The sequence below is a fragment of the Clupea harengus genome, chromosome 14, assembly GCF_900700415.2.
Source record: "Clupea harengus chromosome 14, Ch_v2.0.2, whole genome shotgun sequence".
Classification (NCBI taxonomy): domain Eukaryota; kingdom Metazoa; phylum Chordata; class Actinopteri; order Clupeiformes; family Clupeidae; genus Clupea; species Clupea harengus.
In genome coordinates, this window is record NC_045165.1 from 5,385,805 (window position 1) to 5,412,316 (window position 26,512).

A 26,512-nucleotide genomic window follows, 5' to 3' on the forward strand; every position below is an offset into this window, starting at 1 on the left:
GTACAAATGATTCTGCCTTCAACATTCTTCAACTGCTATCGTTCCATTTTATCTTTCAATACAAGTCAATTCAGTATGGTTTGTATTAGTGGCATTAAGTCCATGGTTTACTTGTGGTTCCAAATAGCATGCTTTCTGGTTGAAGTATACAGAGATGTCTCAAGTTATTTTTGGAAATTGACAGATCACTATCTGATGCTACAGATTAGCTTGTACAAACCTCAGATGTTCCTTTATTATGTGTCTGAGCCGCAGAGGTCAACTCCTTCCTCCAAACAATCAAACAATCTCAGCAATAAAGACACAACTGAGGTTATGGCGAACCACATTAGAACATTTCGAGATCATTCAGAAGCTTAAGAAACTGTCTAGTTTAGAGAAGCACTGTATCACGATGGGGAGCATTCAAGACAGCTGGGTGACCGTGGCCATGTCAAGAAGGCAAAAAATATCATCCAATCAGAGAGGGCGACAAAAACTCTCACTGCCTGCACCCTTCAAAAGTTTCACATGCAGGTGACATGGTCTGCGCTGCCCTAGAAGACACACATTTTTCCACTCTTTGTTGAGCACTGGTCTATAAATTGGCCTTTTACACTGAAGAGAATCAGACATATACATGCAAATGAATACATGTGACATCGTCATGCAAAAATACTGAGTGTACTATTTTGACAGAAAGTACATAACCATTTTATATGGTTCATCAAATACAAATGTCAAAATACTAATTTGTACCTCAAATACATATTTTAAATACATGTATCAGAGATACTGCCCATCACTGGCTGACATCTGTACCTGAGCACTGCAGGCAAATGTCCGGTTTCGTAGCGTGTAGACGTATTAACAGGGCCACTACTGTACACTCTATAGCAGGGCGGCTGTTTTTGGTGACGGTTCAGAGCGCACCAGGCAGCTGCTTCCTGTTATCATCGTGTGACTTCCACAAGACACAAGGGTGAGAATGTGGTGGAAGAGAAAGGCAGAAAAGATGCTAGTTTTGAGGTGTGGTTGTGACTGTCCAGTAATTTGACACAGCGATAATTCATTGTGGAGAGAAAAGAAGAATGTGAAGTAAATAATAGTAAAGTAGCCTAATAGTAAAACGGAAAATACAATGTTACCTGGTAGCTTATAGTCTACATTTGATGCCATGTAGGCCTTGCCTTTTTAAAACAGGCTAAAGATGTTACAGGTTAGGCTACAGATATTTCGTAAAAGCCTACATTTTAGCGACTAATTCAAGGCTTTGCTCAATCGATACTGTTCGTTTCTTCTTAATCGTAATACTGTTCAGTAAATAGTAACACAGATTTTTGATGAATACAGCTACTGAACAAACCATGTTTACTACTCAACAAACCGTGTTTAAATATTCACCCTACAGGTCAACCTAGATGTTCACTTCCACGTGTACAAATGATCCTGAATATTCAGTATTTAGACTTGGGTGAGGGGTAGACAGCTTAACCCTTGATTCCTCATCTCCAGTAACGGCATAACACTGCCAGCGAGGGAGGAGAATGAAACAAGGCAAAAACCACCCTGGACTCCTCCTTCTCTCTCTCTCTCTCTCTCTCTGACAGAGGGCTCACTCTTTCCATCCCTTTCCAAAATATCGCCCTACTCAGCGGAAAATCAACTCTGCTGTGGCAGCATCTGAGAGGATATTTCGGTTTATTCAGTAGTCATGATTTCTTGGACCTATGTAAAATGAAACTTAAGTGTTGGCTACGTACAGTTTTTTTGTCTCTCTCAAGAGGACCAATCTCTTTCACGCTATAACTATGTCCGTGACCTAAGGAGCAAGAAGAAAAAGATGGATTCTGAAAGTGACGGAATCCCCGTTAACGTTTGCCTATAGAGAGACCTTACAACAGAGGAAAAACTCTAAGAAAGTAGGCTACAAACCAAGTGAAACTTTGTGGGGAATTAAAGGGACCCCTGCGCTGTAGGCTTGACCAAGGAAGTTGACGAGGATGGTCCCATGTCAGACATCTCAAAACCCCAATTTGACCCAAGAGTTGTCCTGGCAACACACTTATCGTGTTAAGTCTGGAGGAAATATGTAGGAGCTACCATTCAGAAGCCACATACGCTGCTGTGTCAAACAGTAATTAAAGAATGTAACCGAGTTCACACATATTCAATTGAAAACTGTGGCTGATACTTTGGAAATATGCTGGTCAGTTGGTCACCGTACTGCTAAATCATCAGGGAAATTGGTCATTTTGAAACAGATGAATAATTACACAATGCCTTCAGGTTTTCTTGTCTTATTTTTTTTAACAGGGTTTGTCACACTGCCAATGAGCAAGGCAAGTTTCTGATGAACCTGCTTCTCAGGCTTAAATGAAAACCTAATTGTTAGAGGATTCTGAGCGAACAGCCCGCGTGGAATTCTAATCATATCTGCACTTAAGCTGTATTGGGGCAATTTTGCCCTATAAATTCTATTAGCGCTCCAATGGAGGTGCGTGCGTGGCATGGGACATGACAGCTTGTGTGAACAGTACACTGGCAGTATCGAAAGCAACTTTATAGTCGTTTCCCTTGCATATTAAAATGAGTAATACGCACGTATAATATAAATAAGGCTAATAATGTATAAGGCGTCAACATTCCCAGAAAATAAATAAAAAAAACAAACGCGTTCAGCATGAAAATATCAGACGGCTTAACCACCAATAAATTAAATAAGCAGCTCAGTGACATGGTCACAGTGTACCAAGCAGTTCCAAGACAAATTACAGGACATGCAAAAAAAGAAAAGAAAAAGGGAATTGATTCAACCCATGTTTTTTCTACAATCTGGAAAAAAAAGTACTGAGACTTTAATGTACAATGGCTGTATGTAAACTGACATGTCATTGTGTCAACGGGGATTTTTAATTGCCGTCCTACTCATATATATATATTACATATGTCTATGGTCCTACTTACCTCCTCATACAAGAACTGCTAGTCGAAGTTCCAGTCCTGCAACTCCCAGCTTGACCTGCGTTCATATGGAACACAGCGTCCTCTGCTGGTGAATAATATTAAACCGTTCTGTCCAGACGTGACCTTATTAGAGACGGTCTGTGCGAAAGATAAAAAGGTGGTGGCACCAGAACTGGTGATGGATTTCTAGTTTCTAGTTCAATCAATGTGAACGCTATGTGCTTGCACAAGTCAATAGCAGTTAGGGGAATGTAACGCTTTTAATATTACACAATTGCATTACTGTTGCAAAATGTCTCAGTAATGCCAACATGGAAACCATTTGCAAATGCATCTCAGGTAGAAACAATGTGATGATTACTAAAATGAAATAAAACATGAAATAAAATGAAACAAACTTGGTCAAATCAGAAATTTTGACTTTATTAAGAGTTATATCATATATATATATTCATGATGGTTTCAGTTCACCGGTATGATTTTTGAAGGTGGAGATTTAATCGAAGTTTTAGTTCAATTTAAGGTAGACACACCATTCGATAAACTGTACACATTTTTTCACTCACATACGATAAGGCTTCTCTGATATCCACTGAGCTCTCCTCTAAATGACCTATATGTGTACAGAGGTTTAAAAAAAGAAAAAAATTCACTTTAAATTCATCGCTGCTCCATAAGAATTATTAAATAGGTACACACCATCTCAAAATTATACAATCAGATACAAAACAAAACAAAGAAATGTAATTACAAGACATTCATGATAATCATGAGAGACCATACCATGATTTACCAAATAAAAACAAACAAAACAAAAACAACAACAGGAAACAAACAGAAAAGGTAGGACTTCCTCATTACAGATCTTTGGCCGAGATGCATGTCTGTCACAGGATGGAAACAGAACCCATAATGTACATGCAGACTACAGGACAAAGGGGCCAAGAACAGAAATTACAGGCAGGCGTTCACCTCCAGCTAAACATCACAGGGACACCACACTGAACAGCAGAGATGTAGAAAGCTTGAGTAGAATGGGACGACTGTATCCTGTACAATTCCATATTAGAGGATGGGGTGAGGTGTCTTGATTGTACAAGAGGCAAAGTGTGTGTTTATCGCTGTGTGTGTGTGAGTGTGTGATGGTGTGTGTGTGTGAGAGAGAGGGTTAACATATGTTTATAGAAGAGGGCTGAAAAAATAGGCACAGATGGCTCTTAAAAAAAAGGTCCTAATTGTGCAAGGTATATATTTTTTGATGTAAAAGTGTTCCGGCTTGCTTTTAAGTACACTTAAACATCAATACTCTTTTTTTCTTTTTAAAACCTTTCCCTTTTGGGGATATATGAGAATAGGGCAAGGCACACAGGGCAGAACACCAACGAGGGGGTGGTTCACACAGGCAAGGGGAAAAAGAGATGGGAAAACGAGTGAGAGATTGGAAAATGTTGGTGGAGGAAATGTAAGTATTCAAGAGGAACAAACAAACAAAACAAAACAAATTTGGAAGAGGAAGAGGAAACCTCAGTTCCTTCTCGTCTTGAGTCCTTGTGCACACATGCACCGATCTCAGTACAGCTGAATGACTCGAGGGGCATTGGTAGGTCCTCAGTAGCCTGGCGTTCATAAGACAGAGGCCAGGAGAAGAGAGGAGAAGAGAAGAGCAGAGCAGCCTTCACAAGGCGCGCAGGACAGCAGCGGAAGGGCTTGAGAGACTGGGCTCACTGGATCCCACCTGAGACTGACGGGGGGAGGAGGAGGGTTGGTTGCGGTGGAGCCCACCTGAGACTGACGGGGGGTGGAGGAGGGGGGGGGGGGGAGGAGGAGGGTTGGTTGCGGTGGAGCCCACCTGAGACTGACGGGGGGTGGAGGAGGAGGGTTGGTTTTGCGGTGGGCTTTTTTACGGCAGGCTGCATGGTGCTTACCACCGTGGGCAGCTCCAGAGGGGCAGGATGGTCTGGGGGCAAGACTGGAGGGCCAAATCCTCTCAGGGAGGTCTGCTGGGGCAGTAGCACTGGGGCAGTAGCACTGGTGCAAATTTAGGTTTAGGGAAAGGGCACCAATGGGGAGCTCCAATGGGGCACGATCAAGAGAAGGCAAGGTTACCTGAAGGGCAGGTTGTTTGACATAGCCTAAAGGAAGTCTAAAGGGGGGTCTGTTTGGGCATATAAGTTAGTTCAGCTCCAATGGGGCAGGCTGGTTGAGGTCGGCGAACTGGAAGCGGGTTCCCTGAGAAAGATGGGTCCTCTACAGGAGCTTGTTGGCTCTGTGGTTGGCCTCATCAATGCGAACTTTGTTCATTTCAGCCTGAGGGAGGGGAGATGCAGGACGATATGGTAAGTGTCACAACTATTTTTACAATTACGCACACTTAATTAGTCATATAACTTAAAACAAGGGACAGTGACATCAACAATTATGACAAACAGTAGTGAAAACTTACTTAACATACAATGTGGTAAGCAAAAGTAAGAAAATAGACCTAAACGGTTTTTTTTTTTTCCATTTAAATACTATTTTTGCTGATAAATTCACTTATAGGCTAAGTAAATTAGAATGGTCTTTGTATAAGTGTGTGTTTAAGGCGTTGCAATACTGCAGGCACTGATACGGACAACTATCAACTAGATGTACCACATGGCAGTGAGTAAATGGCCACCGCAAGCAGCAATCATCGGGGCCCAAGCAGGTTGCTCAAAGTGCTGGTTGTGATTGAGGAAGCAGAAGAACACTATAGAAACACTAAATAATATATGGATGTTTAAAAAAAAAAAAAGGAAAGGCTGACAAAGCTATGGGAATTCAGAGAAAGCATTCTAACAGAGACTAAGGTTGTGCTGACCTTGTCGGTGATGTTGTCGATGGTTTTGTTCTGCTTCTCGATCTCGTTGCCCATGTCGATGGCCATGTTCTTCAGGTTCCCCAGGATGCCTCCCACCGCAGTCAGGTTCTCCTCCATCTCATCCTCTCGAGCATCATCTGTTACCCTGACAACAGCAAGAACAAGAGCTTACTCACTTGCTCTTCTTTCATAGGTGGAAGATGGAAGCTGACGGATGAGACTTGAACTATGAACTATGACCCCAATGTACAATGCATTCAAAAAGTTCAACTTTCGGATATTGATGAGTCACACTGATGATCATCACCACAAAAAACTTAAAGGGTTTCTCTCGTGACCCCAGGTCTCTGATAGCATGAGTGAGGTGTCTCACTATGGGATACACCCCCTCCACGCAGTCCTTACAAGCCTTCATACCAATACGGCAGCCCTACTGGCTGGCAGTCATGACGCTTGTGTCTGAGGGTAGACCCCTGGCCTCCTATTTAATGTGGAACCCAGATAGCGTCCAGCGCCACGGACGGGTCCCTTGATGGGGAAAGCAGCTTTGAAAACAGGAGTGCGCGGTGCGAGCCCTTTATGAAACGGCACACTAGTAGGTGTTGGCCCACTGATTGTCCCTCAAAACCAACATGGCATGCAGATATCACACCTTAACAGTTGAAAAAAAAGGTTCTTCCCCTTTCAGTTAAATCCTGTCGGAACGACAATACTGAATAAAAGTTTCCCCACATCCCTGTCATGCTATACTGAAAAAGCAGTCGACCATGGAATGTCCAGCTTGTCCGCAGCGTGTTTGCACACATCCTGCAGGTCCATACTGGGGAGTGGAGAGGATTGTGCCTCTGCCTCGGGCATCTGACCTATGTTAGGGGTAATGACCGTTTGGGAAAGGGTAGGAACGAGGAGTTGTCGAAATCCTCCTCCTCATAAGGAAGGACAAAGTCCGACACTCCTCCGTCCTCGCCTCCCTCCAACTCCTCTTCTGAACAAGGGAGAGAGCGTAGAGGGGCGCAGGCATCCAGCTGCTCACTCCAGGACTGAGAAGCTGTGGCGGGCGGCTCAGTAATCATCGCCGCTTGAGGAATGTTAGTTGTGCTTGCGTTGGCTGACACGAGAAGCTCTCAGACAGGTAGAATAGCTTGCCGTGCTAGTCTGCGGTTTTAGGCTTTTCAGCATAAACCGCGTGCAGTGCTCACATGAACCGATTCTAGAATTACATCACTGGCGAAACCCGTGGTTTGGGGCACAGGGGAGCAGTCCCTGTGTGTGCTTGTGCTGGCTGTTCCCGTTTCCACAGCAGCACTGCTTAACGGCGGCAGTGGGCTCAGCATTGCTGCAGCCATCTAGCAGCTGTGCTAAATGGAGACACAAGGTGTAGCTTGAAGAAGCGAGATGTGGTGACCTAGCTTCAACAGTTTAAACTTTGGATAGTTTAGAGTTACCCGTCGAGCTAACAAGTATTGCCGTCGTTTGGAGACAAGCCATCTAGTTCAACCCTACCTGGGCTATGGTGAAGCCGGAGGTCATTTGCCTTTCTCCCTGGCTCGAGAAATATCATCCGTTGACAGTTAATTTGAACGTTCGGCCAAGAGTCGGGAAGTCGAGAATAGCTTCTGGTGTGAAGCGAGAAGAGGTTTTTGGATGACCCGATGATGCTGTGTCGCCCTGTTACACAGTAGGGCGGGATCTACCTTCAGACACAAGCATGATATCTGCCACCCAAAAGGGCTGGATTATTGGCATAAAGGTTTCTGAGGAATACATGCAGGGGGCGTTCCCCATAGTGAGACACCAAAACGAATCCTTGAAAGAAAACCTTTTCTGTTCGGTCCAGTTTAATCAATAGGCTTGTAAGCACACGGATCAACAGCCATCTGGCTTCCCCCACCTTGTGATGTAGCCTCCTGATGCCACGACCACCGTCGTGCCCACCTGCCCGTTGCGCTGGCCGGGGGGCTGGTTGGTGACCACGCCTCCCTCGCCAGGGTCCACACCATTGGCGTCGCGGCCAACGCCCCACGTGCGCTTGTACTTCGAGTCATGCTCAATAGACTTCACCCTGTGTGGACAGAATCATTCATGTGAAACCCAAAATCAACTCACACAGCACTCTCACCGAAGACATACACACTGAAAGAGATGCATTTTGTGCAACTGCGCATAGTAACACTCTGCAAGGCAGTAAAAGTGATAAAAGAACCGAGAGATCATTTCCTAATGCACAAAAAGATGAAAAAATGAAACAGGAAAACAATATAGGAAATTATGTTAAGAGATCTGGCTTCTGTGCATTCACATGTTCATAACAAAGCATATTTATCTTCAATTAGGGTTCCTAATGATGACATTGATGACTGATGACATTATTAATGATAATAATGATAATAATAATAATAATGCATTTGATTTGTAACGCACTCTTCATTCAAAAGAATCTCAGAGTGCCGTTAGCTCATTTGAGTGTGTCTTTGGGCCACTTACTGGTCGCAGAGACACACACACAGACCACAGCACTTGTTGAGGTCACTTACTGGTCGCAGGGACACACACACAGACCACAGCACTTGTTGGTCACTTACTGGTCGCAGGGACACACACACATCCCACAGCACTTGTTGAGGTCGGTCAGATTCTTCTCAGCCTGCCGCATGTCCTCGTTGATCTTGTCCATCCCCTGATCCACCCGTCTCAATTGTTCTGAAAGAGAGCAAGGGACAGAGAGCCTTATCATTCAAATAAATAAATAAATAAGAAATTGTGTTATTTGTTATATTTTGTGGTGTTCCTCAGTGTTCAATAGTTTTTCCCTTTCCATTTATGCAGGTATACAGTGGGGAAAAAAGTATTTGAACCCCTGCCGAATTCGCAAGTTTGGCCACTTGCAAAGAAATGTGTGATCTATAATTGTAATAGTAGGTGTATTTTAACAGTGAGAAACAGAATATAAAAAATTAAATCCAGAAAACTGCATTTTATAACATTTATGACTTAAGTAAGTATTTGAACCCCTAGCAAAACATGACTTAGTACTTAGTGGAATAACCCTTGCTGGCAAGCACAGACGTCAGACTTTTCTTGTAGTTGGTCACCAGGTTTACACACATCTCAGGAGGGATTTTGGTCCACTCCTCTTTGCAGATCCTCTCCAAATCCTTAAGGTTGCGTTTTCAATGGGAGGGAATGAAGGAATGAGGTTCAAGCCCAATATTCCACGTTACATGGCCCCATCCATAGTCCCCTCGATGCAGTGGAGTCGTCCTGTACCCTTGGCAGAGAAACAGCCCCAAAGCATAATGTTTCCACCTCCATGCTTGACGGTGGGGATGGTGTCATATTCAGCATTCTTCCCCCTCCAAACGCGGCAAGTCGAGTTGATGCCAAAGAGCTTGATTTTGGTCTCATCTGACTACATCCTGTCTCCCAATCCTCCTTAGAATCATTCAAGTGTTCATTGGCAAACTTCAGACGGCCCTGTACATGTGCTTCCTTGAGCAGGGGGACCTTGCGAGTTCTGCAGTACTTCAAACCATTACGGCGTAGTGTGTTGCCAATGGTTTGTGACTGTGGTCCCAGCTGCCTTGAGATCATTCACAAGCTCCCCCTGTGTAGTTCTGGGGTTATTCTGCACCTTTCGGATGATCACCGATACCACACGAGTGGGATATCTTGCATGGAGCCCCAGAACGAGAGCGATTGACAGTTGTTTGGTGTTGCTTCCATTTACGAATAATCGCACCAATAGTTGTCTGCTTGCCGATGGTTTTGTAACCCATTCCAGCCTTGTGCAGGTCTACAATCTTATCTCTGACGTCCTAGGTCAACTCTTTGGTCTTGCCCATGGTGGTGAGGTTAAAGGTGTGAAGTATGATTCTTTGGACAGGTTTATTTTATACACGTCACCAGTTGAGATCAGGTGTACCTTGTTAGGCCTAATGAGGACTAATCTGTGTGCTTCTTGGGCACATAACTGGTCATTGGGAGCCAGAATTCTTGCTGTTTGCTTGGGGGTTCAAATACTTATTTTCTGCATCAAATACAAATAAAGTCATAAATGTTATAAAATGCAGTTTTCTGGATTTGTTTGTTGATATTCTATTTCTCACTGTTAAAATACACCTACCATTACAATTATAGATCACACATTTCTTTGCAAGTGGCCAAACTTGCGAATTCGGCAGGGGTTCAAATACTTATTTTCCCCACTGTATGTACTCCGTACAATTTGTTTTCAAGGCTACAGTTATTGATTTAAAAATACACTTGCAGAATTTATGTTTGAACAGACCGGTTCAAAGACAGGGTTAAGGATCCGAAGCTGATTATTTTACATGAACAGGGCACAATGGTTAGGTAAGTGCTAGACCAAAGGTCAGGAGAGCATAAGGGATTTTATTACCAACTATGATTTGTATGGTCATGTATCACACAAAGAGTGAGGTCAACCTATTCATTTTCAGCCCCGGCGAACGGAGACGGAAGGCAGACAGGATGTGTGTCCTCGGCACACACACACACACACACACACACACACTGCTGGGGCATGCCATTGTTCTAGGACAATCTCACATGGAGAAATAGGGGACATTTCCTAAATATTGCCGCAGCATTTCATCGCTTTTGTACATATTTAGCGATGAATGCTGACAGTGCTACAGACAGTGCTTTTGAAATCTGGCCATATGTGTTTATTAAAAATCTTCTATGTTTTACCAGAGCACTGGGAGATGTGCTCAAGTGAAACAAGGGGCAAATGTGTATAGACGAGAGCTTAGTGTGTGAAACACGCCTGTTTGACGCTCGTACAGAGGTCCGGTTCAGCCCAAATACATTGGACTCCATACAGTTCTCTTTTGGAAACTGAGCGTCCGAGTCTGTGCATGTTGAGACTCTGAGCACAACGCTGAGGTCTCATCCTCACTCAATGGGCACAACGCTGAGGTCTCATCCTCACTCAATGGGCACAACGCTGAGGTCTCATTCTCACTCAATGGGCACAACGCTGATGTCACTCAATGGGCACAACGCTGAGGTCTCATCCTCACTCAATGGGCACAACGCTGAGGTCTCATCCTCACTCAATGGGCACAACGCTGAGGTCTCATCCTCACTCAATGGGCACAACGCTGAGGTCTCATCATGGGCACAACGCTGAGGTCTCATCATGGGCACAACGCTGAGGTCTCATCCTCACTCAATGGGCACAACGCTGAGGTCTCATCCTGACTCAATGGGCACGACGCTGAGATCTCATCCTCACTCAATGGGCACAACGCTGAGATCTCATCCTCACTCAATGGGCACAACGCTGAGGTCACTCAATGGGCACGACGCTGAGGTCTCATCCTCACTCAATGGGCACAACGCTGAGGTCTCATTCTCACTCAATGGGCACAACGCTCTCAATGGGCACAACGCTGAGATCTCATCATCACTCAATGGGCACAACGCTGGCGTCTCATCCTCACCCAATGGGCACAACGCTGAGGTCTCATCCTCACTCAATGGGTTTGCACATACGCCTCGTTGGAACCTGACAGCGGAATGCAAATCCAACAGTGTGTATATATAGTGTATGCAAAACGGGTTGCGCTGTTGGGGATACACTTGGTGTGTTCACTCACCCCCTTGCTGGTCCAGCATGTCCATGGTCTTGACACCGGTCTCTTTGCTCTGAAAACAAGACCACAGAGAGGTGAGATTCAAAAGAAAGGAAGAAAAAAAAGCAGTAGGGAGTTGACATCAGCCATTAAACATGATCAACGTGAAGTTCAGACTCTGTAGATTTAACATAAACATAATAACTTATCTTAAAACATTTACAACCATCTTTCTTTTAAACACTTAAAAGGTGCAATAAATAGTTTCTGTTTGACTTGAAAATGAATTCCTACAAGCTAGAACCAAATACAGTGTCCCTGGACCATGTGCTTCTCTGTGCATTCTGCTCATACAGTTCCAGGCCATTTCCTTTTCCCAGAAACAGCGTAAATACACGCATGAAACCAATGAAAGGGAGATCAAGATCAATCATACATTGAACAGGAACACTGGAACATGTACTGCTCCATTAGAATTATATTCAAAATTGTATATTATTATTATTATATATTATACCCCCCACATTGAACCTTTAACATCTGACAATCCACAACATAAGCCCCCCCATTTTCTATTGTATTTGGCAAAGCCATTCTTCCTGGCTGAATTCCAGTGTGGTGGCCATGCGTTTGGAGTCGCTGCACAGACAGCCAGGTGCCAAAGTCCATGTTTATAGAACAGCCTCTGGAGTGTCCTTAGTTTACTGTTTTATACTGGTGGTCTGGAAGACTGAATGTCCAACACTTTAAAAAGCCCTGACGCCTTTATTTTGACGCTACAAATGACGGCAATGACAATTGTCAATGTGTTCCCTGATGACAGTCACAGCCATTATTTCTGAATGAGTCCAGTTGGCCAACTGTGGCTACAGTGGTCCCCGTCACCGTGACAACACGCATGCATGCATGCATGCAGGCCTTACCTCCTCCGCCAGCTGCAGCATGCGTCTGGTGCTCTCCAGCGACTGCAAGACAAACGAGGGGTGGGGGTGAGGCATGTCAATCACAGCTCAAACCAGGGCTCTGTGTGTCACAGAGCACATACAAGTGTGTGTGTGTGTGTGTGGGTGTAGGTGTCACAGAGCACATACATGTGTGTGTGTGTGTGTGTGTGTGTGTGTGTGTGTGTGTGTGTGTGTGTGTAACAGAGCACATACAGGGAGGGAAAGCGCTCCATGCCATTGCCTTTAACTACATACTAAGCACAGATACAGACACATGCATAGGGGCACAGACAAACACGAAAGTCAAAGGAAATGATCAAGCAAGAGATAATAGCAGTAAAGTCAGCCGTCTGCCAGCTGTGAGGGCTATTTGTAGTGGGCATTACAATGATACTTACGTCACGGGGAGTTTAAGAGCTGTGTATTTACTGCATTATATTGTGTGTGATGTGTCATACTTTAAGACTCAGCAGATGTGTTTACTCAGCGGTGTCAAGAAACTCCTCACAGTGTGTGAGTTTGTGTGTGTGTGTAAGATAAGATAAGATAAGATAAACTTTTATTAATCCCGTGAGGGTAATTCAGTTGTCATAGCAGCAAGGTAGTAGGAATAGGAATCAAGTATCTATATACATAAACATCAACAATAAATTAATACAAATTTGAATAAGAATAAAATAAATAGACAACATAGCACAACTCCGCTGGCGTACATTACATAAAACCTATGTTCGGTGTGTGTGTGTGTGTGTGTGTTTACCCGTGTGGTGACGCAGTGTTATGCAGAACAACACACACATGTTACCCATCATGCTCTTCTAAAGCCCAGTCCATTAAGAAGCAGGAGAGAGAGAAAGAGAGAGAGAGAGAGAGAGAGAGAGAGGGAGAGAGGAGAGAGAAAGAGAGGGAGGGAAAAAGTCAAAAGAAGAAAAGAGCATAGATTAGTGTTAGAGAGAAAAGAGGGAGAATTAAACAGGGGAAGACAAGAAAAGAAAAGACTTAATTCACTCTAAAAGGTGAGTACAAGCACAAGATGCCAAAGAACAGAGTTAAATGGTTCAGCGTCGTAACAACACTGCCCAGCTTCTCTTCACTGCTTCCACCGACCTTTCATTAAATGTGAACTTGCAAGTTTTAGTATGTTGTTTTTAGGAGGTTTTCAACTTTTCAGCTTATAACTCAGTTCTCAAATAATAATAACAATAATAACAACAGCAACAACAACCACAACAACGAGAATTAGAAAAAGTAACACTCAATTAAAGGACAAATAAAGTTAGATAGATATGGAACTGTTGTCTGCTTAAGACAAGTATGATGAGGGGATGAGCATGAGAACTGTGCAGAGGCCAAGAGCCTAAGGAAACGCACAGGAATCCCCCCCCCCAACTTCATCTCCATGGAGACCGGCGGACGGGCCAACCTACCTCATCGGTCACTTGGTTGGCCTTGATGGTCATCTCCTCCACGGTCATGTCGGCCATCTTGGTGCTGTCTACGTTGGCGGCTCGTCCCGGGACGCTAAGCTCGTGGCTCTGGGGCCTGAGGAGGGTCACAGTCAGGAGGTCAAAGTTGAAAGGTCATATACAGTAGGAAAACATTGCCCAGACGATTTACTGATCAGGCCTCAGGGCGGGCAAACATCACTTTGACAGGACGGAGTTGAACTGCAAAACAACCTTGGCTAGCAGACAGTTGGTCGTCTGTGGGCACTAAACCCAACCCTGTGGGCACCCAACATGTTCTACCCTCTATCTGTTTCTCATTCAACTGAACTGGACGCCCTTCCTACCGTGCTCAGAGGAAACAGATCGCCAGGGTGACAGACTAATCATATTCTTCTGCTTTACCGTCAAGTCCGTCAGAATCTGCAGAATTTAAAAACCCAGCAGGACAGAAAAGGTTCAGCACATCTTCCAGGCTGTCATATGACTTCTACTCAACTGACTGGTGGAAAAGATTCTCTCAAAGCTCTGAAAGGCTCGATTTCCACATTCAGGTTGCACTCATGAAGAATAGTCCCTTACCATGCAGCCATTTTGACTATCTTGTGTCTCGTCTTTATCGGAACACTCTCTCTGTTTCGTCTACTCAAGGTTGCCTTGCAGTTCTTCCTCCTCACCCAACAAGCTACAGCCTGTTTCAGCCTCGGCAGCCCACCAAAACCACAAGAGAGACAAACTAGACGGGGCACTCAGAGAGCGCAGACCTCTGCCAAGGCCTGTAGGCCCCATCTCGCGATGTTAAAAGAAAGTCACACTAAACTCCTGGATCTGCTCCATAATGTCCTGGGTTCTTTAAATGGGCCACGCTCTACCCCTCCACCAGGTTTCATGGAAATCAGGCCGCCATTTTTTTTGGATGTAACCCTGCTGACGGAGTGACGCACAGACTAATAAAGTGAACAGAACACATAACCGCCTTGGCAGAGGTACAAACCAGCAGAGTAGAGATAAACCTCCTCGCTGCAAGATGAGGGGAAATGATGAGGAAAGAGTTTTAAGCAGCCCAAACATGAGGAAGTGATGTCAAGATGAGGGCCAGCTCACAGGACAGGGTACTGGCATACTCACGGACCAGGAATGTGACCAGGCAGAGGAAATGTACCGACACACATACGCTTTCTCTCTCTCTCTCTCACACACACACACACATGTTCCATTATACTTTTGTCCACAGGGGTCACACACTTATGCTATCAACAGGGACCAGAACACACTCGAACTTGTGCATGCACACACAGACTCATACACATACACGCACACAGTGACAATGAGATAAGATAAGGAAGTTGTCATATGTCTGCAACGGTGACAGAGAGAGTAACAAGTGAGAAGAGGAGGGCGAGGGCCGCGGTGTGTGTGAGAGTGTGTGTATGTGTGTGTGTGTGTGTGTGAGAGTGTGAGTGTGTGTGTGTGAGAGAGTGTGAGTGTGAGTGTGAGTGTGAGTGTGTGTGTGTGTGTGTGTGAGAGAGTGTGAGAGTAAACGCCACAAACAAGAGAGGAGACTTGAAGTGTGACATCTGAACTAGTCACAAGCTTTTCCTCTACGCTGTGTGCGCCTGCAGCAACAGATTTTTAAACACTTCACTTCACCAGAACCATCGTGTCTAAAGAGGTCATCCACATGTCAGACCTCAGAAATTTTGATGAAGCGACAGATTATGTTAACAAAATATTTTGAGTATTTTAGTTTGATGAAAATCTCTGACAATGGTTCCTGCCACCTGAAAAGACATTTACTGACATCTTTAAGATGTGTTGTCATTTCCCTTAAAGATGTCAAACACATGACAACATTAAAGAGATCTAGAGAGACTAGATATATGACATTTTCCATTTCAGTTATTCCTCTAGCTCAGGGGTTTTCAACCAGGGGTCCAGGCACATCAGTGGGCCGCAAATTACTTTATAGTCAGAATGGTGGTCCCTGGGACAAAACCAGTTGAAAACCCCTGCTCTAGCTCCATATCCTGCCATTGCACTGCACTCTCTCTCTCTCTCTCTCTCCTCTGTTCTCAACTGCTTCACGTGACCTTTTCTGGTTTTGCAATGGCCTTGACCGACAGTGTGCACTCCTCCCTCATTCACTGCCCTTGCAACCCTAACTAGAACGCACAGAACGCACAGACCACACATCCGGCTTAGAAAGAAAATTGCGTTACAGGTCATGACTGTAACACAGTCGGCCTACCACAAAGAACACCTCCCATCCCGAGTCACTGATACACACTCAGACAGATGCCAACACTCACTTCCAGCCTTTCCACCCAAACCTGTTCTCCTGGATCTGGAAAAACAAAGCCCTTACAGTCAACAGTCACCTGTTGTCACTCTCTATCCCAGCCGCCCTCCTTTCCTTCCTTACTGAACAACCAATCTCTTGTAGCCTCGAACATACCATACAAATTGGCCAATTTAATGGCTCCCGGGGGGGGGGGGACGACGACGACAGCAAGGACCCTAAACAACCAACTACTGGTCAAATTATGTATTGCAGTGCTTTTACGGTACAGTAGCCTGACAACGAACCTATTTGGTGATGAGTTTACAGCCTACTTTTTACTTATATAATAACAAGACCTCTGGTCAAATAAAACAATCTTTCACCAATAAAATATTAAAGTTGAACTAATTGATGAAATGAAATTGAAAATGTTTAACTGCCCAAATGTAGAAACACTGTTAAAGTAAAGCTATGCAACAGCTGATGGGTAACTGTTTAATTACAGGTAATAGGCTATATGAGTGTGTCAAGCAGGTCATGAGATGACAACTCTCGTCATAAAACATTTTCTAACATGCTGAATTCAGACCGACCACATGACCGGTCACGACGCATTCGTTACAAATTAATAGTATGAGCGCTAACGTGACAGCTGCCTACTTCCTCAACGCTACCTGTTTTACCAATTTGAGCTCAATTGCTCGAGCTAACTGACTTTATATTTTCTTTTATCTGTTTCATTTGTCAATTAGTTTAACAGGTCTCAGGGACTGAGAAAAAGCCACCACCGGTTTAAGACCAAACCTGTCCCGCACCTAATATTAGTAAACAGAAACTTAACCTTACAGCATTTTAGTGTAACTTAAAGTGTTAACAGCTACAACATTTAACCTTACCATCAGAAGGTAGAATCACATTGGCGTACATTTGAAGAAGTTAAATGGTTACCTTGATTACGTTAATGTCCCACGCACCAAAGAGTAGTAGTTTGTTTAGTACAGCTCCCTATTCACAGAAAATATCCCGACTTACTGTTTAACTGCACTCATCTTCTCCGAAAGTTGTCCAGATATTATACTTGCCTATGTACTCGCCAGCTAGCCTGCTAGCGTCGGCTAAATTGTTTTTTTTGCGCTGACAAACCACCTCTTAGTGCATGTTAGCTTCTTAGCTAGCTCGCTCGCAAACTTGGTTTCCTCCTTTGAATAAAACTGCCAATCCTTTTTCGATTTGTGGAATTATTGGTCAGCAAGACGGAAGATAGTTGTCCAGACACTACTTACAGCAATCAATGACTCCAAGTTAAAATTCCTTCCGAGGCTCTCCGACAACTATCTGCGTGATCTGAAATAGTTCCTAAAATTCCTCCAGACAACCAGCTTTAACTTCCTCTTCTTCGTTGTGGCGTTGTTGCAAAGGGTAACTTGTGGCACTTTAACGTCACCTAGTGTTCTGGAAATGAAAGACCAAGGCACCGGCAGTCTATAAACCCCGCAAACTAGCTTTGTGGTCCAGTGTCTGAGAGCATAATTTAATATCGAGAAGAAATAAATTACAGAAATGTAAATCAATTGATGGGAGTGTCTATACAATTTAGATATGTTTAAGTTAGATTCACAAGCTACACAGGTAATATGCCTGCCAACTATGTTTTAGACCACAAACCTGTATGAAGAGAACCTTACATGGGTGTGAGTGACTTCTGGCCTATTTTGATCAAATAAATGGAATCCAACTTCTATTACTGTACATGATGTCTTTCTGCACAGCCATCCCCTGGAGGGTCTCTCTCTCTCTCTCTCACACACACACACTCACACACACACACACACACACACACACACACACACACACACACACACACACACACACACACACACACACACACACACACACACACACACACACACACACACACACACACACACAAAAATGTGACCATCATAATAAAGAGGCTTGTTTCTTCTCCAGGTTGAAAGGTTTATTAGATAATTCCTAGGACTTGTTTCCCCCCTGTACTATGACCCCGTGCTTTCAGCATCTCTTTTTTATATTAAAAACATGGCTTCAGAGTAGAAAATGCTGATGAAAATAATGAAACAAATTGAGGTGAGAATAAACACATACAATGGATGATTTGTCCTGAATAATACTTTACAGAAATTTAAAGCGGCATTGAGAGTAAATTGAGTGAATATGATAAAAAAAATGAGATGACTGCATATGAAGACTTGTTATGTCTTTCTTAATGAACCCCATGGTTAAACACACAGACCAATCGGCTTACTTCAGGTAAGCAAAAGAGGTGATCTATTGGGTTTGCCCTTACAGACTCTGCATTCAATTGACTTTAATATCTCAGGAATTTCCTGGACGATATTTTTTTCAAAATGAGCCCACTCCATCCTCTGTCTTAACCATGTCAGAAAGCTAGTCAGTCAAGAGTCAACCAGGTAGACACACAGATACTACTTGTTTCCTCACACTGGTTTGCATCAAATACTGTCCAGTTCATGCATGCTGACTGATGTAAAGGAAGACAGAATAAAAGGAAGAGAAAGTTCAGGAAAATTAGAACCTTGGGCAATGGACATGTTTGGAATATGTGGTGTGAGATGGTCTGAAGTTATTAGGGGGCTTGAAAATGGATGAGAAAAGATATCGACTAGAAAAAAATATATCTTTTAACTTTTCATCTTGGGTATAAATGTTCCTAATGTTGATTACAAACTTCTGTAATTGTATGGTATTCATAAAGATATTAGTAATTAACGTATCTAGTCATCTGTATGAGCTTACCAGTAACGGAATAAAACAGTCCACAAAAGGACCCTATTTTTTTCTGAGAGAGTTTTCTAAGTACATCTTTCTCTTTCTATCTATCTTTGGCACCTTGCAGCAACATCCTGATTACCCTTCGCATCACTTCCTGTCTCTCCCTCTACATTCATTTTCAAGTCACATTCTTTCCGTGTCCAGGCCACCGTGTGCAGCTGGTATGGAACAGCAGCTCACTCACAAAACTGACCCACGGGGGCCATCTTAGCTTGTCCTGATTTCTGACTCTCTTCCGTCTGTCTTTAGCTTCCTCTGTTTTTCCTGTCTTTCAGCTGACTGTGTTCCTGTTCCCAGACGCAGTGTAGTCGGAGTGGTATGTACTGGATGTGAGAGAGTTGGACACCCGTGCATGGGTTTGCTGCCAGATGTGCAGGACGGCATCAGGTCCTTTCAAGAGGCTAACAGACAAGCCTGAGATTTCAAGGTGGACATATTACCAGATCATAGCACCATATTCATACCAGGTAATAAACTCAGTCATGCATTTGGTTAGATAAAAAAAAAAAACATAGGTATATGCATGATATGCAAAGTTTAATACAAAGTTCTTGAGAACAATTCGGTTATAATTCTAGCTTTTGTACAACACATTTAGTATTACTGTGTCAAAGCTTGTTTCTATAGCTAACATATTGTTCATCGTAAATCTCAACATTTGGAAAACATATAATCTGTGTAATTCCTGGTAAGATTCTTGTTCCCCTGTCGCCTACACTTGAGAGCGCAAACAGACATGAACATACTGTATGCTTTCAGTGGCTGTACTGCATACCTGCCTGCGTATTAGGTGTTCTTGTTGTGCTTTTTGACTATACAGTACTGTACAGTGAATAACACTCACAACATCACCTGTTGGCGAAACAGAATTGAAAAGACTACACCTTCTATATCCTAGCCCAATAGAGAGTCAATGATGATCAAGTAGGAGCTCAAGCACTCTGGATGCAGAGAAGCACAGTATTACTTTTCACAACCATTTCTTTGTGGATTATAAGGCAGATTAAGAAACACCACTCTTTGACAAGGCTTTAAAATACAAGGTTACAAGTATATACTCAAAACATGCCCAAGAAGAAGAAGAGAAAAGAAAAAGAAAAAAAGAAAATATTACAAATAATCTTTGGTTGAAAGAGAGTGAGCAGAGCATTCCTGTGCACTTGTACTATACTTGGTGACAAAGTGAATTTGGGTTGTGTCCAAGACGAAACAAAACAAAATAAACAGTCAAACAAGCGAAGAAAAAAACTAAAAATAAAACAAACAAACAAAGAAATGTGTGATGACAGGCTTAAATACAGGCAGCAGTGTTGCATCGTTACTGAAATATCAGGAATATTACCAAATACGGATAAACCTTACAAATCATTATAATGTAAAAATAAAATATAGATAGACAAAGAGGAAAAATCATCTCATACTCCACTGAATATGATAATATATTCCAGCGCTCTTACTCCCTGGCCAGAAAGCACCTTATACTCTGGTGCTATATCTGTGTCTGTATCAGTGGCCACCCTATCTCTCGCTCACTCGCTCGCTCACTTCTTCTTGGTGAACAGGCTAAACCTCTTCTCCTTGTCCTTCTTGGCGGAGGAGGCCTCGGGGATGGTGGATGAGGACGGTGGGGGCAGACTGCGGGCCCTGGAGGCCCCTGAGGGCCCGGGGGTCTCTTCCTCCATCGGGTGCATGGTGGCCGTCTCCAGATTCTGCGTCCATCTCTGGAGCTCATCCTGCAGCGGACGGGAACAGAGGGAGCAGAGATGGACAGGAGTTTAAGGAGCACTCAAAGAAGCCTTCGGACCTCCCTTCAAGGTTCTGTTCTTAGATGTTGAAGGTTATTATGAAAGACACATGTTATGAAGCAGTGAAGTTGATTGAATGGGCTGTTGATTGATCTCACTGATGGGTGGGTGGCTGGGTGAACTTACCTCATCTTTGCACTGGAACAGATACTCGCTGCCATCTCCCAGCCTGCACAATACAGGAAGTAAGAAGGTAAGAGAGGAAGCACGGGAAAGGCAAATGTCAAATCGTTGGCACACAAACAGAATATCACGCCGACATCTTTCTGCTGGCCACAAAGGCCTCATACCGTAGCTTGAAGACCTGTTTCTTCTTCTTGTAGTTGCTCAGAACCTCACAGGAAGAATTGCTGAGCACCAAGGGGTCTTCACCATGGTATGTGACACCGTGACCAAAGCTCTTGGCGTCTTTGTAAAAGGAGAGCTGTCCTGGTTTCAGCACACAATACAGGTTGTTCCAGGACCTGGAGGAAGAGCGGTGAAAGCAAGGGCAAATTAATAAATAAATTAATGAATGAAAGAATATTTCTGATTCACGAAAAAGAAATTAGAATTTACGAATATCCAGTCTGAAACTAAATGTTCTAAGCACCTTTCATAAACTTCCTAAATAAAACAAATATGTCATATGTCACATTAGTTTATTTTCCTTCTTTTGCAGCCGTGATGAATTTGATGCCGTATATTGATGTTTTCCAGTTCTAATTGGTTGTTACATGGTAATTCTTGTGTGAGCATAGAAATGCTCATATGGGGGACTGATGGAACCGAATTTTGCTCTTCTGTTATTTTGTATCATCTGATTCTGTAACTCATACCCCTGGATGTGTACTCTGTCTGTCTCACTGAGACCTGAATCGTTAGCATCTGAACCCCTTCCCCCCACGATAGCCTCCTTCCTGCTATCAACAACCCCCCCCCCCCCCTTTCACCCTTTGTCCTCTGTTCTCACCCCCACCCCACTGTCTCCACTCCCTGCTATTATCTATAGGGTGTGGTCTTAATACCACCACCCCTGTATTCTACCTGACTGAATGGTATAAAAGGCAACATATTCATACAGTCAGGTAGGCCATTCTCTGAGCAACACACTCAGAGGGAGTCTCCACGCTGAAATAAACTCCAGAAATCCTGACTGCGTCTTCCGGTCCGTTCTTCAAGTTTGGCGTGCTCATTAGATTCTATCAAATTGGATGACCTGTACCATGACATAAAACAGTGGCAACAAAAAAGCAGATTCACAACAACAAGACTGGGAGCGTGTAGGAGCCTGCACCCCAGAAACGGACCTGTTAGAAGCCTTCTTGCCCGCTGGCTCCAGCTCATGCTTGCGTGTCAGGGTGCCCTCTATCATGGCGGCCTGTGTTCTGGGTGGTTCGGCGGGCAGCGTCTGGGCCTTCTCGGGCTCTCTGTCGGCCGGGCCACACAGGGAGGGGTCGAGCTCGATGGAGCCGCTCTCCTGCATCTCTGACACCATGGGCACTGTTGAGTCCCCCACGGTGCCCTCTGTGTGACCTGAGGTGGGGTCCACTGCCGCTGACTATAAACACACACACACACACACACACACACGAACACACGCACGCATGCACGAACACACACGCACACACACACACACACGCACACACACGCACACACACGCACACACACACACACACACACACACACACACACACAAACACACACACACACACACAAAATATGCATACATACACATAAGATAGATAGTTAATTTTATGTAATTCAAATGCTTGATAACATTTCTAATTTTTTAATGACGAAATAAAATATTTTTTTCTTCTAATGTTGTCACTGTAAAGTGTAGCAGCATCACTGTCACGGTCATACCAGGACATTACAGCATTCAGAGCTAGAGAAAAGGTGCACTAACACATCTTACCATTGACTGCTCTTCTGTTGTATAAAGCATGGAGGAGTCCTCAACAAATCCTGTGTCTTCTCTCCTGCAGAGGGGGTACCCAGTTAACAAGGAGAGTAATACATGTTGCTCTTGGCGTTTCCGTGTGTGTGTGTGTGGGTCTATGTTTGTGAAAGAGATAGAGAGAGAGAGAGAGAGAGAGAGAGAGAGAGAGAGAGAGAGAGAGAGAGAGAGAGAGAGAGAGAGAGTTACCTGCTTTCCTTCTCATCGTCTGTCCTGTACTGTTGCATCTCCTGTTGCAGCTGCCTAATTTCCAACAATTCAAGCTGACAGAGGGAGAGAGACAAAGAGGCCAGCCTGTTACCAATAAATATTTCACACAATGCACAAGTACTCTCGCTGACTCTCAGACACACACACACAAATATTTAATCTTTACACTGCAAGTTTTTATACAGTTCAGACAGTACACTTCATGTTTACTAACACACACATACTAACCTTCTATTCTATTCAATGCATTTCAGACAGCAGATGTATTCTCTCTTTCTCTGTGTCATACACACATACACACACACACACACACACACACACACACACACACATACACACACACACACACACACACACACACACACACACACACACACACACACACACACACACACGCAGAGAGAATCTCCTTACTGTGGTGAGGCGCTCCAGGGCTGAGAAGCGCTCCTCCCAGGCAGCGGTGGACTTCTCGAAGGCCTCATGTCTCTTGAGGAGCTTCTCCACCTCATCCACGTTGTGGCCCAGGTCTCTGCTGGCCACGTAGGGCTCCTGGGCCACCAGCCAGGCCTCCGCCACCGACGCGTCACGGGCAAACTGGCACACCTCCAGCACTGGGGGACATTCAACACACAACAGCACATGAGCCATGGGGGCCAGGAAACAGGTCTCAGTGTGTGTGTGTGTGTGTGTGTGTGTGTGTGTGTGTGTATAGGAGTACCAGGGTATGGTCTCCGTGTGTGTGTGCAAAGGATTGTCTGTCTGTGTGTGTGTGTGTGTGATTCAATATTAAAGAGCTTCTGTATGTGATTGAGTTTTGTGATAAGAGAGAGCCTGTGCATGCACATGTTTTGTGGACGGGATTAAAAAGCGCTGATCTCACATAATCTGAGCCAATCCCATCGGTCGTCCCACTTGAGCATCATCTCCTTCTTCTTCTCCACCATCTGGAGCAGCTTCTCTTTGATCTGAAAGGAGAAGCGGGCGGCTTAAAGCGTGCGGATTAAAGGAGGGCGGAGAGGGAGTGGCAGCCACACCGAGGCCGTGTGGCCGCGGGTGACATGACCTTCCCAATCACGAGTGGACAATGTGGGGATGGCAGCCAGCTAGAGTTCCGAAATAGCCAAGAGCAGGGGGGGTGGTGTGTGTGTGTGTGTGTGTGTGTGTGTGTGTGTGTGTGTGTGTGTGTGTGTGTGTGTGTGTGTGTGTGTGTGTGTGTGTGTGTGTGTGTGTGTGTGTGTGTGTGTGTGTGTTTGTGTGTGTGAGTGTGTGTGTGTGTGTGTGTGTGTGTGTGTGTGTGTGTGTGTGTGTGTGTGTGTGAGTGTGTGTGTGTGTGTGTTTGTGTGTGTGTGTGTTTGTGTGTGTGAGTGTGTGTGTGTGTGTGTGTGTGTGTGTGTGTGTGTGTGTGTGTGTGTGTGTGTGTGAGTAGGAGGGGATTGGGTGTGAGGGCTCATGGAACTTTCTGTTTTTAAACGAACTATTCCAGCAGCACACGGACTGACGTGACAGGAATTAGAGAGGGAATGCAGTGCCCCACCCCCGCCAGAGACGGCTGACTGTAGCGCTGATCGCTCAATGCCAGACCTGGGCCACATCCGTTCCAGAGCTTCTCAACAGTTCTGCTTTTATAACGCTCTGCTTTCGGTTTTTAATGAGACCTGCATTAATGGCATTGGTAATATTTTACCTCTTTACTCACTCGTTTCCCATGACAATTGCATTCTCGAATAAATTCTGGTGGCATGACATGTACTTTTTGTCCAGTATGTTCATTATGCCACTAAACTGAATTTGTCATTAAAGTGGAAAGCTTCCTCAGTTTTAATATAACTACAGGGGCTACAGTAGGGTTAGTGATGACATTGAGTTTCTTAGATTGAAAGACTACAGCACTCTAAAACTTCTTTTGACATTCCGACCTTTGACCCCGACTCTGAAACCTCACCTCAGCCGAGTCGCGGTGACTGCGAGCTAGCAGTGCCCGGCCATGGTCGACACACTCGGTGAACTTCGGCACCCGAGTTTCCATTTCAGAACGGATTCCCTGGTGGTACTTCATCAGGAGCTCCACAGAGGACACGTTACTTATAGCAGCAAGAAGAGAAGAGAGGAGGAGGAGGAGGAGGAGAAGGAGGAGGTGGAGGAGGAGGGGTCAAAGAGAGAGACAAAGTATGTTATTAGACACAGCTTCACTGAGCTCCCTTTTTAAATAGTAACTTCATCAAAAATCTAAAGTATGACCATCGACGATGCAGATGAGTATCAACACTGTTCGTGTTATCACCAAAACTGTCACCAGCCACAGTCATTATTACAATCACCGTCTGTTACGTCAAACTGACCACCATTAAGATTTCCATCCCCATCCTCAGCCCCTCTGGCCAGCCTCTCTCTCTCTCTCACCTGGGCTTCTCCTGGGTCTCGATCTGCTGGATGATGCTCTCCATCCAGGCCATCAGGTCTCTCACCATGGTGAAGAAGCGGAACTTGTCCGCCGTGTCCACCAGCTGAGCCCGCCGGCCATCGCAGGCATCCAGCAGGCCCTTCCAGGCCTCCATCACCTCCTTCTCCGTCTCCTGGATGGCAGTGGCCTGGTCGCCAGCGTACTGGGCGTGCAGCCGAGCGGCCGTCTCCTGGAACTGCTGGACCTGGAGGGGGAGCGTGAAGGGGGGAACAGAGAAGGAACGGGAGGGATGGATTATTATCATTCTCTTTAATTAGTTACTTTAATTTCCTGGATTTAAAAATAGTTAAGATCTAGTTAACCTGAGAGAAAAGGTATTCACTTGCAGATATGATTTTAGTTATAGTTTAGTGAAAATGGCTGGAATGACTAGATGCAGCAGTCCATCTTTGACTATAACCTTACAGTATAACCTAGCTTGAGACTGCAGTGAGAGGCTTGTGGGTATACCTGTTTGCCCAAAGTGCTGATGTCCCTCTCAAAGGCAGCGTGCATGCGGTGGAAAGACTCGGCCTTGCTGAAGTCCTCTCCCACGTCCTCAGGAAGCTCGTTCTGTTTCTCGTGGATCTGCCCCACCAGCTCCTTACCGTCGTAGAAGTACCTGACAGCAAACATCACGACACATTACACAGCAGGCAGTCATCCATACACACGCACATGAGGTCACTCAAATATTGACAATGGCTGTTCATCCTACAAGGCAATACTTATAATAATAATAATATAATATTATATAATATAATAATTTGGACTATATCAAATCTGCTCTGCCTGCAGCGGTCCAAGCCACCTCGAACTTTAGTTCATGGAGAGTTCTGAGCCATATTCTGAGAGACTGAAAAGGACTAAACTTAATCTACACTTATGAGGAACCATGTGATTTGGCAAGGGATGTGCTAGGAAACAAAGGATGAGTGAGCATTAAAAGCTAATGCCAACAGGTAAAACATAATGACCTGTAAATGACACAGCTATTATACAGCTATAATGTCATTAAGTTTTTTGACTGTTCATAAACCGTAGTATCACTTTTAAAACACATCTCATTACATGGTCATTTTATTTCTCCCTGCAGAGTGTAGAGCCATATTTGTGTCACATTTGAGCATCTTCAAAATATTATAGATATTCTATATTGTATATTTTATATAGTCATGAAAATTACAATTTGATGTAAAATTAATATTGAAGCTCCACATAA

At 44.3% G+C, this 26,512-nt stretch overlaps 2 protein-coding genes across 4 annotated transcripts in view; both read right to left on the reverse strand.

Annotated features, from left to right (window-relative positions):
* Nucleotides 1–4,772: 4,772 nt before the first annotated feature.
* On the reverse strand, nucleotides 4,773–17,487 carry LOC105894930 (synaptosomal-associated protein 23). 2 transcript variants are annotated; one of them, XM_031580011.2, is made up of 8 exons: nucleotides 17,091–17,328; nucleotides 13,760–13,874; nucleotides 12,312–12,353; nucleotides 11,413–11,461; nucleotides 8,371–8,488; nucleotides 7,680–7,850; nucleotides 5,789–5,933; nucleotides 4,773–5,253 (listed from the first exon to the last, which is right to left on the reverse strand). In XM_031580011.2, exons 1-8 carry the CDS (start codon nucleotides 17,105–17,107, stop codon nucleotides 5,194–5,196), a joined length of 717 nt encoding a protein of 238 aa, XP_031435871.1. In that variant the 5' UTR covers nucleotides 17,108–17,328; the 3' UTR covers nucleotides 4,773–5,193. The 2 variants fall into 2 exon arrangements, with proteins under 2 accessions (XP_031435871.1, XP_012676938.1); XM_012821484.3 differs by lacking the exon at nucleotides 17,091–17,328 and adding an exon at nucleotides 17,342–17,487 and having other exon boundaries at nucleotides 4,774–5,253.
* Nucleotides 17,488–18,017: 530 nt separating this feature from the next.
* Nucleotides 18,018–26,512, reverse strand: part of sptb (spectrin, beta, erythrocytic) — a 42,167-nt gene continuing 33,672 nt past the window's right edge. For both annotated transcript variants that reach the window (XM_031580010.2, XM_031580009.2), the window contains 11 exons: nucleotides 25,762–25,912; nucleotides 25,251–25,495; nucleotides 24,793–24,931; nucleotides 23,731–23,815; nucleotides 23,265–23,461; nucleotides 22,830–22,903; nucleotides 22,599–22,662; nucleotides 21,988–22,238; nucleotides 20,989–21,162; nucleotides 20,825–20,867; nucleotides 18,018–20,626 (listed from right to left, as the gene is read on the reverse strand). In XM_031580010.2, the coding sequence (XP_031435870.1) occupies nucleotides 20,435–20,626; nucleotides 20,825–20,867; nucleotides 20,989–21,162; nucleotides 21,988–22,238; nucleotides 22,599–22,662; nucleotides 22,830–22,903; nucleotides 23,265–23,461; nucleotides 23,731–23,815; nucleotides 24,793–24,931; nucleotides 25,251–25,495; nucleotides 25,762–25,912 (1,615 nt within the window). In that variant the 3' untranslated portion in view covers nucleotides 18,018–20,434. The remainder of the gene's footprint in view (nucleotides 20,627–20,824; nucleotides 20,868–20,988; nucleotides 21,163–21,987; nucleotides 22,239–22,598; nucleotides 22,663–22,829; nucleotides 22,904–23,264; nucleotides 23,462–23,730; nucleotides 23,816–24,792; nucleotides 24,932–25,250; nucleotides 25,496–25,761; nucleotides 25,913–26,512) is intronic.

Coding starts and splice junctions, on each gene's coding strand:
- LOC105894930 (XM_031580011.2), bottom strand. Junction 7,851..8,370: donor TGTGTGTGTCCCTGCGACCA/GTAAGTGACCAA, acceptor CTGTCCACACAG/GGTGAAGTCTATTGAGCATG. Junction 5,254..5,788: donor TCGACAACATCACCGACAAG/GTCAGCACAACC, acceptor CCCCTCCCTCAG/GCTGAAATGAACAAAGTTCG.